Source organism: Nansenia antarctica (assembly GCF_963989245.1).
Source record: "Nansenia antarctica genome assembly, chromosome: 1".
In the NCBI taxonomy this organism is placed as follows: domain Eukaryota; kingdom Metazoa; phylum Chordata; class Actinopteri; order Argentiniformes; family Microstomatidae; genus Nansenia; species Nansenia antarctica.
This window is the reverse complement of record NC_137674.1, coordinates 98,809,224-98,824,058: the sequence shown is the minus strand read 5'-3', so window position 1 is coordinate 98,824,058 and position 14,835 is coordinate 98,809,224. Positions and strand designations below refer to the sequence as shown.

At 43.3% G+C, this 14,835-nt stretch overlaps 1 protein-coding gene across 1 annotated transcript; it reads left to right on the top strand.

Annotated features, from left to right (window-relative positions):
• Positions 1-5,920: 5,920 nt before the first annotated feature.
• ttc22 (tetratricopeptide repeat domain 22) lies at positions 5,921-13,805 on the top strand (the record flags this gene model as incomplete). The annotated part of the gene is made up of 7 exons (XM_080528271.1): positions 5,921-6,490; positions 6,722-6,777; positions 7,120-7,232; positions 7,817-7,935; positions 9,513-9,674; positions 9,909-10,061; positions 13,272-13,805. 7 exons carry the CDS (start codon positions 5,921-5,923, stop codon positions 13,803-13,805), a joined length of 1,707 nt encoding a protein of 568 aa, XP_080384397.1.
• Between the last annotated feature and the right edge of the window lie 1,030 nt (positions 13,806-14,835).

The following is a 14,835-nucleotide window of genomic DNA, read 5'->3' as shown; positions in this document are numbered from 1 at the left end:
GCATCCTACGCGACTCCTCTCTAATTGAGAAACTGCGCTAGAAAGAAAATAAAGAGCTATTTCAGTTAAACTCCATTCTGAAATTCAGTATTGTTGCACTGATCCTCGTGGATTGCAAAAGATGACCCGAATGACCATCGTATGCATAGGCTTTGTTTCGAAGTTGGTCATAACCTCTTAGAACGAATGCACTCATCAATTGAAGACTGAAAAATGGATTTGCTAATTTGTCATTGGAATGCCGTGGCGTTTGAGTTTACCCAGCTCGGTAAAAACAAAGATCTTTCTATAAGGTTGGATTTGCATAAAAGACTACGTGTCAATAATCAATACGGAATAACTGATATATTGTTATTATCGTTCAAATACGCAACGACGAGCTGGACGCCCGCGAACCCAGGCGCCAGGCGCAGATTCTACCTGCATGATGACAGCGAGTCAGCGACAGCCGCAGAATGCAAACTGTACAAGAGCGCACACAAACTTGCCTGCCGTAAGTACTGTAATAGCTCTACAGCGAAACGTCTTACCGTACTGATGAGAAACGCGCCCTGTCCTATCCGACACAAACAGTCATTCAGAGTTAATAACAATACTTTACTATTCGACTCTTCGCCTATAAAGCTCACACTGCAGCTGCTCTCTCAAAGATGAGTCATGTCATGTTCCGCAATAGCAGTAGCCTACCATAGAAGGAAAGCTGCACTGGATTAGTTTCACACTGACTCCAGATCATTTCCACTCATCTGAGCTCTCTGAGATCCAGTGCTGCCAAAGCCAGAAGATGAGGAGGGATGGTGTATCAGTCTCTGATCAGGACAATGGAGGGGGCTGTCAGTGTCACTTAAGTCATTCATCTGACCTGATCTTACTTCAGTTTTGCCATACTGCCGTATCACAACATCAAATCACACCTATAATCTAATCTCTCTCTCTCATACACACACACAATGACTAGCCTTTATCAGACAGCTGACTGTTTGGCTTCAGTCTGGATAAAAACACTTCTGTGCAGTGTTACACACACATGCACACACGCATGCATGTGCACACACACACACACACGCACGCACGCCCACACACGCACACGCACGCACACACGCACACCCACACACACACAGACAACCCTTTATCAGACAACTAACGCACACACACAGACTACCTTTTATCAGTCAGCTGACCTACACAGCTGCGAGTCAGTTGACTTTGTACCACTTTACTGTGGGCTACAGAACATTACCTTCATCTAACACTGCCCCACTCTTATACGTTTATGAGTGAGCAGAACCAATTCTTCAGCAGGTCTGATAACTGTCTGATAACTGTCTGATAACTGTCTCTGATAACTGTCTCTGATAACTGTCTCTGATAACTGTCTGATAACTGTCTGATAACTGTCTCTGATAACTGTCTGATAACTGTCTGATAACTGTCTCTGATAACTGTCTGATAACTGTCTGATAACTGTCTCTGATAACTGTCTGATAACTGTCTGATAACTGTCTGATAACTGTCTCTGATAACTGTCTCTGATAACTGTCAAAAACTAAACCTTCTCTTTCCGGGACATTTTGCATGTTCTCTGTTTGTTTGTTTTACTTTTGTTGTTGTTTTGTTTTACCTCAGAAGTGATGTTTGATTTAATGTACTCTTTACGCTTTATACTATTGCCATTGGTTTTGCTATTATTATTGTTGTTATATGTTGTTGTTATTATTATGACATTGCACTGATATTAATATCGTTTGATTGTTGCGTTGTTGAGGAGTTGCTAAACCCTAAAGCAAAATCCACTTTTCAGTCTTCAATTGATGAGTGCATTCGTTCTAAGAGGTTATGACCAACTTCGAAACAAAGCCTATGCATACGATGGCCATTCGGGTCATCTTTTGCAATCCACGAGGATCAGTGCAACAATACTGAATTTCAGAATGGAGTTATTTAGGTACATTTAGAACCAACTACACGGTCCAGTCCACTGAGACAGTCAGTTGGCCGCATCAGTGGCAGTAAGACCTTTAGAACTCTAATCTGCAGTCAGTGGGTGTTTCTTTAGTGAGCTGAAGGGATCTATCTCTGGCATAGTGAGCTCTCCTCCGAGATGCCAGGCAGAGGGGGTTTGCCCACTTTGAGGAACATGGAACAGGGATTAAGATAGAGATCTAGCAGATAACAGTGATGGAAACTAAAGGAAGGTGGGGGAAATGACTAAAGTATGTTTTCATTCTGCTTCAAGTGAACGTGCACACAAAGGCAGAGAAAGATTTGTTGAGCTCTCAACAGTACCTGACTGAACTAGTGCTCATTTAGCCTCTGGGGATACAAGGTACCCCAGGAAAGAAGAGATGAAGAGGGTTTGTGAGTTATTCTACAGAACGAAGGTACAAGGATGAAAACCAAACCGCTGAAATTCATTGGAAAATAAAGAGGGGGTGAAAGGTTTTGAAGTAGAGAGCCCCCTTTTCAACTGAAAGACATTGAAGAGGAATAAAATTGAAACATGCTAATGGCTGAAGGAAGCTAATAGTAAAGGCCAATGCACACGGCCCCGATTTTGTTGCACCGCCGAATTCGATTCCATTGTTTTGAATGAGACAATGCACACTGGGTGCGATGCGATATTGTCGCACGACAACATTCGATTCTCCATTCACACCCACACACTTCGGTGGTGTGAATTGAGAATCGAATGTTGTCGAGCGACAAAATTGCACGCCTTGTGCATTGGCCTTAAGGCTAACGCTACAGGTATGTGGTGATCACAATGACATACCTCATATATGCCCAAGGAACAGACATCATGTTCATCCACCAGCATTGTGTCAGTGTAACCATTGGGGGTTTGAACCTGGTACCACTCGCATGGATACCATAGATGTAAACCATTATACCAAGAGGACATCCAGGCTAAGAGTATGAATGGACATCCAGGCTTAGTTTTAAATGAATGTGCAATAACACTATGTGCAATATGACAACCCTAGTCGTCTATCTGTACAGTATAGTATAGTGGATAGTGTACATAGCCTTTATTTATGTAAACCAGCTCTTTTCCCTTCTTGTGTTTTTTTTTGTTTTTTTTTCTTTCCTAGCACCAGGGGAGCCACTGCTCCTAAATGTCGTTGTTTGGTACCTGTACTATAGCAATGACAATAAAGACCATTCATTCATTCATTCATTCATTCAGTATGATTCTGCTACCTCAGGAGTCAGGACAGACCTTATCATTAAGACCATTAATACTTGGGCTAACTGGAGCTTAGCCTCCCAACAACAGAACCATTAACATTATCAGGGACCCACATTCTAATCCCCCAATACATGGAAAGTCTCTTAGAGCATTATAAGACATCTCACACACTCCCTTTGTCTGGGTCTATACTGTACAAGTAGTAGGTCATGAGATTAATATGCAAGTATGCAAGATTAATATTCCAACACCCACACACCCCCACATAGAATAAGTTAGAAATCTGCTTTACACAAAGGCTACACCCCAGAGTGTTTCCATTAAGCAACATACAGCACACTGATAGCAGATCAGATTTCATAAGATAAACGCAGAACTCATAATAAACTCGAAGCAACTCTTGAGTTCCTGTCAGCGTACATCATGACAGACTGAACCAAGAACAGAGATGACTTCATGCACGTGTGTGTGTGTGTGTGTGTGTGTGTGTGTGTGTGTGTGTATGTGTGTGAGTGTGCGTGTGTGTGTGTGTGTGTGTGTAACTTCCCCTTACCTCATCCTCTCCGTTGACACTCACCTTGGTGGTGTTCTCCCTGGCCCTTGTCCCGGAGTGATGACATCACCAAGCAGCTGCAGACAGCACAATGGTGATCCCCCCCCCCTCATCCCCTCTCCTGTTAAAGTCATTTAGGTGGAAAATAGAACAAGAGACGGGAAAGAAAATAACGAAAAAAGGAGAAAAATAGTCATTGTCCAGCTGAGGTGAACAGAACCACCAACCACCGGGTCTGGGTCTGCAGGGTCTGTGTACTGAACGCAGATCAAATGTCTGAGCAGTAGAGAAATGGCCCTGGAGTGTGTTAACACACTAGAGCCCTGGAACCTTCAATGAAGGCTGCAGAGTGCTAGTTTATGACGCCAATGTCCAGAAGGAGTGGAATAGAAGACGTTTGATCAAGACTTCACATCTTGGCTGGATGTTATGAGAGAGAGACTGAAGGATTGATACGAGCACGATGACAAACGAGTAGGGTCTGGCCCAAGAATCAGACACGACATATCAAGAATGATGTGTGATGTCTAGACATCCTAAACAGGCTGCCAAGTGAGACACAATCTGACAAAATCATAATTACTTAGGGTTAGGGTAATTACAATCATAATTACTTTTCGTGAAAACATCGTAATCAAAGTCGTGGCTCTATTGGGTCACCTCAAAGGCCTTAGAAAGATTACATCTCTGCTGTCACAAGCACATAGATTTGGAAGAAGAAAAAAAAACTAAAACATTCTAAATAGTAAACACCTTTACATATCATGTATCTATTCTTCATTCACATGACCTCTTGGCCTTGGTCCTTTGACACACAAATTACCGTCAACATTAAAAAGAGAGTCTGGAATTTGTACATAGATTTTGGGACTTTTAAATCAATGATATATAGACATTGATTCTAGAAGAACATATGGAATGATATGAACTTAGTTCAACTCTCTTACCCCATCAGAACCCAAAATATAAGCTTGTTTTACTCTGTTGTCTATAAACACTGTATATTTTGGAAACATAATGTCCCATAATGTCTGTTTATCAAAAGAAGTGGCAGGTAGAACCGTTTTGTTGTTGTTTCAAACCCAGATTACCCCTTTAAAGGGGCCATTAATTAGATGTTCCTGCTTTCAGTCAACAGCGTGGCATCCAAACACAATGATTGCACACTACAATGCACATTCACCCCCTGGTGGTGATAGGTGGGCTTACAGTTCATACAAACCTTTGATTTACTACAGGTTGCGTAATTCAAATAAAAAATCAATCAATACGTTACCTTAATAAAATAAGACATCTCTCCCAATACTGGGAAATAAGGTAAATACCTAGTGTTATCATTAGGAGATCAGTGAGTTCATAGAGCTTTTGAGGTATTTTATCTGCATACCTGATCTGAGGTCATGCGCTGAATCAAAGGTCTCTTATCTTTGACTAAGTGCCTCTTTCCTTTACTCTCTCACTGTGTCTTTCTCCTTCTCTCTCTCTCCCTCTCTCTCTCTCAGTGTATCTCTCCTTCCCACTCTCAGTGCCTCTCTCCTTCCTTCTCTCCTTCCATCTCTAGTGCCTCTTTCCTTCCCTCTCTCACTGCATCTCTCTCATTCTCTCTCCTTCCTTCTCTCCCTCTCTCACAGTCACACATGTTAGTTCAGCAGTTCACCCTGAGCCTGATGGGTCACATTCTGCAGTTACCGTGGAAACAGCAGACGGGGGCGGCATGGAAAAGCTGCTACGTAAAGTAAAACGATTTTAAACAAGGTTGACTGCAAGTCAAGAGATAATGTCAACCCGCACGACTTCTGTTTCGAAACCTGTCTAAAGCAATAACCCTAGCCCTCTTAATTTGTTGGGAGCACACGATTAAGCATAACATAGGAGGTCAAAACGTCAGAGCCGTTGTACATCCGTCAGCTATGTGATATATCTATTTAAAAAGGACACACACAAACAAGGAAGTCACAGGTGTTCAAACACATTCAAATCTCCTATTCAAATGACAGAGGACAGAGAAGGAAACCAGTAGTACAGTATTGCACATCTTTCCTGCCTCTGTCCCCTCCCAGTCCCTCCCTAACACTGGACCAACCTGTCTTACCTGTCTGCACCTGAAGGAAGACAACAGTCAGTAGAGGAGAACACTCTTGACAGGCAGTAGAGTGCACAGGAGGAGGACACCGGCCATGGAGGACGGCAGCACCGAGGAGGTGGACATCGAGGAGCTCATGGAAGGCATGGAGTACATCCCGGGCCACTTCCACCTGGAGCTCAACCTGAACTGCGAGCCCCGCGGGCCCGGGGAGCTGCGGCGCAGAGACACCCACCTGAAGCAGGACAGCCTGCGGGCCGAGCTGGAGGCCGAGGCCGGCTTCCTGCAGTACGGCGTCCGCAACCTCCTGGGTCTCCTGGCCTTCCACCTGGACCGGCTGGAGGAGGCCGAGGAGCTCTTCAGGGGCGTCTGCAAGGAGGACCCGGGGAACCTCAACGCCTGGGCCAACCTGGGTTACGTCTACGATCGCCTTCAGAGGGAGCTGGACGCAGGGGAGTGCGTGGAGAAGGTTTCCCAGCTCATGGGGCTGGAGGCTGGGGAGGCGGGTCAGGCGGAGGCCAGGCTTCTGGCGGCCCGGTGCCTGGCGGAGCAGGCCTATGCGTACCCCTACGACGTGGAGCTGGACAGAGAGGAGGACCTGAGGGAGAGACTGACCGCCGCGCTGAGACTGTACAACAGAGCCCTGGACTACGGGGGAGAGCTGGTGAGATCATCTTTTAACAACTTCTTAAAAATGTGTATATCTTCATATGTCCCAATCATTATATTGTACAGAGATAGATGCTGTTTTGTCCAGGCAAAGAAAACTTTATATACATTCAAATTTCATTCAGTTCATTGTAGCTGCTGAGATCGGATGTTGTTTAGAGAAAATGACATGTCATACCTCACCTACTGCAGTGATTCAGTTATAAGACATGTTGATTTGTTTCAGATACCAATGGAGGAAAAGAGAAACTGGTATTTCAAAATGGCAACAATCTATATAAGGTAGGCAGTGTTACAATTAGCATAATGATCATCAATACAGTAGTAGAGCATTTGGTCTGTATTCAGAGTCTTCAACGTTTTAAACTCATAGTATGACAATGAAATTAATAATGCCAGAAAACTAATGTAAATCTCTCTCTCTCTCTCTCTCTCTCTCTCTCTCTCTCTCTCTCTCTCTCTCTCTCTCTCTCTCTCTCTCTCTCTCTCTCTCTCTCTCTCTCTCTCTCTCTCTCTCTCTCTCTCTCTCTCTCTCTCTCTCTCTCTCTCTCTCTCTCTCTCTCTCTCTCTCTCTCTCTCTCTCTCTCTCTCTCTCTCTCTCTCTCTCTCTCTCTCTCTCTGTAGATTAGATGATATTGTGAAGACGGAGGACTCTGAGTACTCCAGATTGTCTCACTACAATAAGGGGCTCAAGTTGCTCACAGAGACCCTGAAGTCTAAGAAAACACATCACCAAGGTATGCATTCATGAATGAATGAGATTTTCCATTTTTTTACAACATTTTCTGGTTGATCAACTTTTTGACATTGACACTGTATCAAACATAAACTTAGACCATTTAACAAACAATCAACAAAGCAAACATAAGACATAGCATTTGCCTTACACCATAATGGTTTCTCTCATTCCATCCAAATCCACTTCCTTAATTAGAGCTGTGTTCTAGAGATGGATAGATCGGTCACTCTCCTTCTTTCCCTGAGAACCCATGTCTGCTTTCTGAGCAGCCATAAAAGGGCTATAAACTTGGCGCCAGCTCTTGAATGGGGTTATAGTCTCTGACTGTACGGTATATATTTGCCCTCAGCTCCAGGTGTGTGATAGAATTCAATAGAATAATAATAGAAAATAGAATGGAACCATTCATTGTCCTCAGAAGAGGAAAACCCTTTTCCACAGAAATGTGGAATGGAGCATGTGAAATGGAATGGAATGTGTCATAGACTCTTATACAGGTTGTAATATTATGATATTATATTAAGAGTATACCTGATCTAATAAGACATATCCCTGTCCTTTCCCTCTCTCTCTCCCCCACAGCCCTCGCCTGGTGTTATGTGGGCATCCTTCTGGAGAGGAAGGAAGAGTTCTCCACTGTACCCATGTCTGTGCATGACTGTGGCTACTCTGGCTCAGATCCCCTTTCCTGCTATGGAACTGTACGTATATTCTTTATATTCTTATGAACACCCAAACCACATCAAAGAGCCCAGCGCGCTCTCCTCCTTTCAAATGATCCCTCAAAACCCATCTTTTTAAACGTTCTATTTTTATAGTTGTTTTTACTGTGCTTAAACTGTACTTAAACTTTTTATTTATCTATCTTGTTCTCTCCATGAAATGCAGTGTCTTTGAGTACTGAGAAAAGCACAAAACAAAATGATTTAGTATTAAAAAATGATTAAGGGCCGGTTTCACAGACAAGGCTTAAGCCTAATCCTAGACTAAAAAACATCTTCAATGGAGATTTTACATTGAAAGTGTGATTTAGTCCAGGACTAGGCTTAAGCCTTGTCTCTGAAACCGGCCCTTAGTATTATAAAAAAAACTTTGCCTGACCTTTCTCTAACCACTAGCCAGGCAGATAGTTATAGAGTAGCAGTAAAGTCACAGCCGATCCCTCAGGCTCCACTCAAGTGTAACCCTAACCCTAACCGTCTAGTTGAAAAATGCTTTTGATCAGCTGATTGTTTTGGAAATCAGAGGACAGACTCATTGTAAACGCATGGAATGGAATGAGGAACGGTATCAAACATGCATGACATTGTGTCAGAATCAAACCACAGCTGTCAGACGGCACATGCTCATTAGATGGATAGGAGGAGAACTTTGCATAATGGAGGTTATGTTAGATGTAAGTAGATATGAGAGCCCATGGCTGCTTCCTGAGCACCCATAAAAGGGCTATAAACTTGGCGCCGGCTCTTGAATAGGGTTATGGTCTCTGACTGTTCTCTATATATCCATCCTCAGCCTCTGGTGTGAATTTCAATAGAATAACAGTCAAAGGAACAGTTCATTGAATACAAAATTATTTTCCACAGAAATGTGGAATGGAATGTGTGGAACCATTGGAATGTGTCAGAGGAAGAGTATTTACCTGGGGCCTCATTTATAGAAAGTACTTTGGATCAAATTTGATCTTACCCGTGTCGTACGTAGAAAACCACGTCAAAGTAGTGATTTATACCATTTCAACGATTTTATCAATGAACGTGGTATTACTGCTATTTCAACATTTAGTTTTGCGCATATTGAGTAAAATACTGTGGGCGAGGGGGCACGCACACATGCAATGACATTTTTACCAAGTCACTGACACTGTGGGGATGCTAAAATTGTCCCCATATGATAAAATCCACCATCCCCCTGATTTTCTTTTACAACTTAAGTACTGGTTGTCATGATCAAACGTTACAAATGCAACTTACCGAGAAGCCACCCTTCTCTGCCCTCTCCCGCTCACTTGGCTTAATTCAGCCGCTATAATTGAGCCGCTATCACAGGGCGTAAATACAAAGCTCATTCACTTGTGTTCAATTTCAAGTAGGTATTTATAGACTTTAGTACGTACGCAATTTTAAACAAGCGCAGCCCGTTTTATAAATAATGCTTACTTCCGTTTAGAAAAATGTGCTTACGTGTAAGTCAAAGATGACGTTCAAGTACTTTTTTTATAAATGAGGCCCCAGACCTAATAAGATATATCCCTGTCCTTGGCGCTTGGTCTCTGAAGGCCATAAAGCTAGCTAGAGAGGACGCGTTCATCTTGAACCGGCTGGCCAAGGTCTTCTTCCTGCTGGGCAAACATGACATGGCCACAGGGATCTGCAACATGGCTCTGGATGTCCTGCCTGACGCTGAGCTCAACTGGCAGGCCTACTGCACCCGCGCCAAGGTACATAAACCCCAATGACATTACATACACAACATACCATTCCTCATTCCATGCATTACATGGAGCCTGTCCTCTTATTTCTACCTCCACTGATACAATACTAGACCAAGCTTACCAGACAGTACCAGTAATATCAACTGATACAATACAATACATACAAATCATGGGTAAACCACACCAACCATGGCCTGAACCACCTGAATCCTCTACTAAATGGATGTTTACTGTTGTCAGATCAACGTGACAGCCTATGTGAGGGCCTTGGAGAGGGCCAAGCAGGGCCTGGATGGGATCCCTGACAGACATCACCTGACAGAGGCCAGGGCCGACCTGGAGAGGGTGTTGAGTGTCCGCCCCTGTCTACGCACACACCTGGAGATAGGACAGGTGAGGGCGGCTGGGATAGGACGTGAGTGAGTGAGGAGGGATAGGGAGCGGTGAACCAGATTCAGCTGTCCAAACAGCATTGTTGAACGGCTGGGTGTGGTCACTCCCTGCTTCACCCTACAGTCATGGCCAAAAGTATTGGCACCCCTGCACTTCTGTCTGATAATGCACCACTTCTCACAGAAAAAAGTGTTGCTTTGTTATTCATGTGTTTATTTCTTTTGTTTGCATTGGAAACACAAAACACAAAAAAGTTGAGAAAAAAAGCAACATCTGATATCATTCCACACATAACTCCAAAAATGGACTGGACAAAGTTAGTGGCAACTTAATTTTTGGTAGCACACGATTTGGAGAAAATAACTGAAATCAATCGCTTCCTGTAATCGTGAATGAGTTTCTTACAATTGGAATGGAATTGTGGACCACTCTTCTTTTGACAACTTCTCTCAACTGCTGTTTTGAGATCGCTCCACAGGTGTTCTATGGGATTTAGATCTGGACTCATTGTTGGCCACTTCAGAAACGCTTTGTCTTACATTGCTCCCCAAAATTATTTGGTAGTCTTCAGATTTCATGATACCATGCACACAGTTAAGGCATCCGGTGCCAGAAGCAGCAAAGCAACCCCAAAACATCTGTGAACCTCCACCATGTTTGACTGTAAGGACTGTGTACTTTTCTTTGAAGCCCTCATTTCGTTTTCTGTAAACACTACAATGATGTGCTTTAGCAAAAAGCTCTATTTGGTCTCATCTGTCCACAGGATCTTGATTTTGGCTTCCCCAGGTAGGTTTTGGCAAAATCCAGTCTGGCATTTTTATATGTGTGTCAGCAATGGGATCGTCCTAGGCATGGGCGTCAGCAGCTTTTTGAATGTGGGGGGGACACTTATTTTTCGGGGGTTCTGGGGGTCCCCCCCCCGAAATTTTTTAAATAGTAGATTCAATTTCCTGCATTCTGGTGCGTTTTACACCCAAAATAATCTCCCTCTTTCTTTGTTTTTCCTTGGAGCTGGCATGGTCTGCAATTACTGACTACTATTATGTTTTGGTTTAACTCACAGAGGCCTGACACTGACACGTAGCACTTTTTAGGTACTTTATTAAATATGAAGATTCAAAAAGAATCAAAGAGTGAATTAGAAAAGAATGAGGTAACTTTGAGTCAACAAATTTATGAGTCAAAAAAGTTATGAGGAAACATAAAATATGTACCTAGGCTACTCAGAGCCTATTACAATCAAACTTAGCCCTCTTCAGTGCATTGCAGAACATACAACTATAACAAACAAAACAAAAATCAAAGAGTGAATTAGAGCTGTCTCCACTGCCCCTGCCTGCTGCCCCTGCCTCTGACTCACTCTCACTCTCAACCACCTATATCAGGAGAAATGGGGATGCATTGAGCACTTGTTCATATTGTTTTTCTCTAATAGAACATTTGACATAGAAATACAATCATCAATACAAAAAATACAATCACAAGCATTTTAGAAATAGAAAAATAAATGGAACAGGTGTTTTCTTCTTATTTTTTAACCCTAGCTCAAGCAATCAGATGCAAAATTGATTCTTTGGGTGGGTGCAATGGCCAAATTAAATAGTGCAAATGCTCAGGGCAATGAACACGGGCAGGAGATGCAATAATGACAGGACAGGTAAGCACTGTGAGGTGTTTGTCGCCATTCTGTACTTTTGATGACATTTCGCCTGTGTCTGTTCTGCATTTAAACATGTCTAACCGCACTAGTAATGCCTAACAAAACTGCTAGTGCCATATAGCTGATCTAGCTCGTATTTGGTTGCTAGTAGGCTATGCTAATTCTATTGCTAATACAGAGAATGTCTCATAAGGTGCTAACATTCTTATCAGAAAAGCTGGCTGTGTTTGACCTTGGGAGAACGCAATGTTGCTGTTTGGCCACTCACGGGAAAACTTGGATGACTTTGACTTACTTTTCTCTTCTTAGAAAAAAAAATCCTTATATCCATCTTGGTGGATGATCTAAATATCGTCTTGCCTCAGTCTGAATGTTTTGAATCTGCGTGCGTGTCTGATGCTGCGTGCCGTTAAAAACAGAAGTAAAACGCGGAGTGGATTTCTGGATATGGGCAATCCCCTACTCATAAAGTGGAACGGATTTGATTGTGAAGCAATGAAAATAACGCTGACCAGTCATGCAACATATTTTTGATGGCAAATGTGGGGGGGTCCAAACGACCTTGTTTCAAAGGTGGGGGGGACACGTCCCCCCCCAAATATATGGTGGTGACGCCCATGGTCCTAGGTCTCCTACCGTAGCGTCCCATTTCATTCGTATTGCAACAGATGGCACTGTTGTTCCCTGTGTCTGCAGGTCAGCTTGAATTTGTTTGGAAGTTGATTGAGGTTTTTTATCCACCATTCGAAAAATCCTTTGTTTCAATCTTTTTACATACATTTTTCTCTTCCATCCACATCCAGTGAGATTAGCTACAGTGTAAACTTCTTGATGACGCTGCGCACAGTAGACAAAATAACATTAAGATCTCTGGAGATGGACTTGTAGCCTTGAGATTGACCATGCTTTTCCACAACTTTGTTTAGCAAATCCTCAAATTGTTTCTCAAATCCTCAGACAATGCTCTTCTTTCTTTTCGCCATGCTCAGTGTGGTACACACAACACAATGGTTGAGTCAACTTTTCTCCATTTTAACTGGTTGCAAGTGTGATTTCTATATTACCAGCACCTGTAACTTGCCACAGGTGAGTTTAAATACAAATTAAAGGAGCATTACATGCTTGAAATATAATTATTTCTTACAATTTTGAAGATATATCCTGTCCATTATTGTGTTCTGTGTGGAATGATATAAGATTTGGCCTTTCTTCTTTCTGTTCCAATGCAAACAAAATAAATAAACATGTGAATACCAAAGCATGTAATTGAAACAAGTGATGCATTTATCTGACAGAAATGCAGGGGTGCCAATATTTTTGTCCATGACTATGTGTGAAACTGTTTGACAAGCGGTGCAAGTATGATGACATATGTATAAACAAGGTGTGTGTGTATGTGAAAGAATAACAGTCACTTGGAGAGACACAACATCCTTCACCTTTACTATCTGTTATTTCTGTAGATTGAAGGTATAAGTGCACTACTCATGTATCAATCTCTATGTATCAATAAGTGTGTGTGTGTGTGTGTGTGTGTGTGCACGCAGGTATACTATTACATGGGTGTGGACGCCCTCCAGGCGAGCCTGCTGGTGGATGAGGAGGCTGTGAACCGTGCCCTAGTGAGCCTGTCCCAGGCCCTGCAGTGTGACCTGGCAGACAGCCTGCCAGACCTCCACCTCCTTAGGGGGCGCTGTCTCCTCCTGAAGGGAGAGGAGCAGAACGCTGCCGACTGCTTCAAACGGGCCCTGGTGCTGGAGCGGCCGGGGAGCAGAGACACCACCAGCCTGCACTGCCTCCTGGAGACCCTCCTGGCCCTGTTCACCCAGAGTTACACTGACCCCGGGCCGGCCATCACCCAGCTGGAGGTGTGGGTGAGGCGGGCTGAGGAGAGGTACCCTGAGGACGCGGTGCAGGCCGAGCTGAGGTGTCTGTACCGGGCACACATGGACGAGGTGGCTGAGCTCTCCAGGGCTCTGATCAGGAGGGGCAGGCTGGACCTGGTCAGGAGACTGCTGGAGACGCTGCAGCCCAACCGCACAGCCAAGAAGAGCCCCCTGACCAGGTCTATGTCCTTGTGAGGGAGGACTGATGTCGATGGACGAAGACTAGTAAAAAGCAAGCGCTAAACTGAAGGTTTCAAACCCGTGTGGCCAGTATAGGCAGGAAGAGGGTTTAGAAGTAATTTAACCGTTTCCTCTTTTTTTTTACAGTTTTTTTAAAGACTTAATACTGTACAATGTCTGTTTTTATTTGTGTACATATAAAGTCTATACTTAGTGATGTCATCTACCGTTCAATGGATGTCGACAAAGGCTGTAAATGTATTATATCCTGCTTGAGAATTTCTTGCTTTTTTTGGGACCTGCATGACTCACTTGACGTGACTTACTTAAATTCAGCAGTTGTGAATCAACCAAGCTTAATGCCCTTACTCTCCCGAATGTAGTGTAACAAAGGTGGCATAAACTGCTGACGGCAATAAATAATTGCGGCACCTAATATCTTAGCGCAGAACCGTGCCTTCATACGGTGATAACAACATTCACTTGGCTGGGGGACAACACTGTGGTATTATATAACAGCTTGTGAGTGAGGAGGGATATACATTTTATTGACTCTACCTGGCCTAACCTCTGCCTGCCCATCAAACTCTAATCATTACCACTGCCCCTTTGTGTAATCCTATAGAGGGTACTAAAACGAAACAGAGGGTTACTGGGCTCTGGGAGGAAGTAGTAGTGCTTTAGGGTAGAGCACTATGGCAGCAGGAGATTGGTCCTATCCTACCAGGCTAGAAAAGCTGGTCTAGTCAGATTGAGGCCCGTCAACTGCTCCTAATCCTATGGGGTTGGTTTTGGCTTCCATGATTCTTAGAATACAGTGGAGGCAAACATCTGAAGGATTAGTTGAGTTGTTACTGCTGTATAATATCAGAATTCACATTCACAAATAAACATTGTAAGCGTGTTGAGATTGGTTTGGTCTGTGGATAAATCCACTGAATATACTAGATTATGTGTCCAGAAAAAGCAAATATAAACATTTAAACAGTGAGGAAATAATTACATTGAAGACACAGGATCACTTTTGGTTCATTACAGCCTTTTA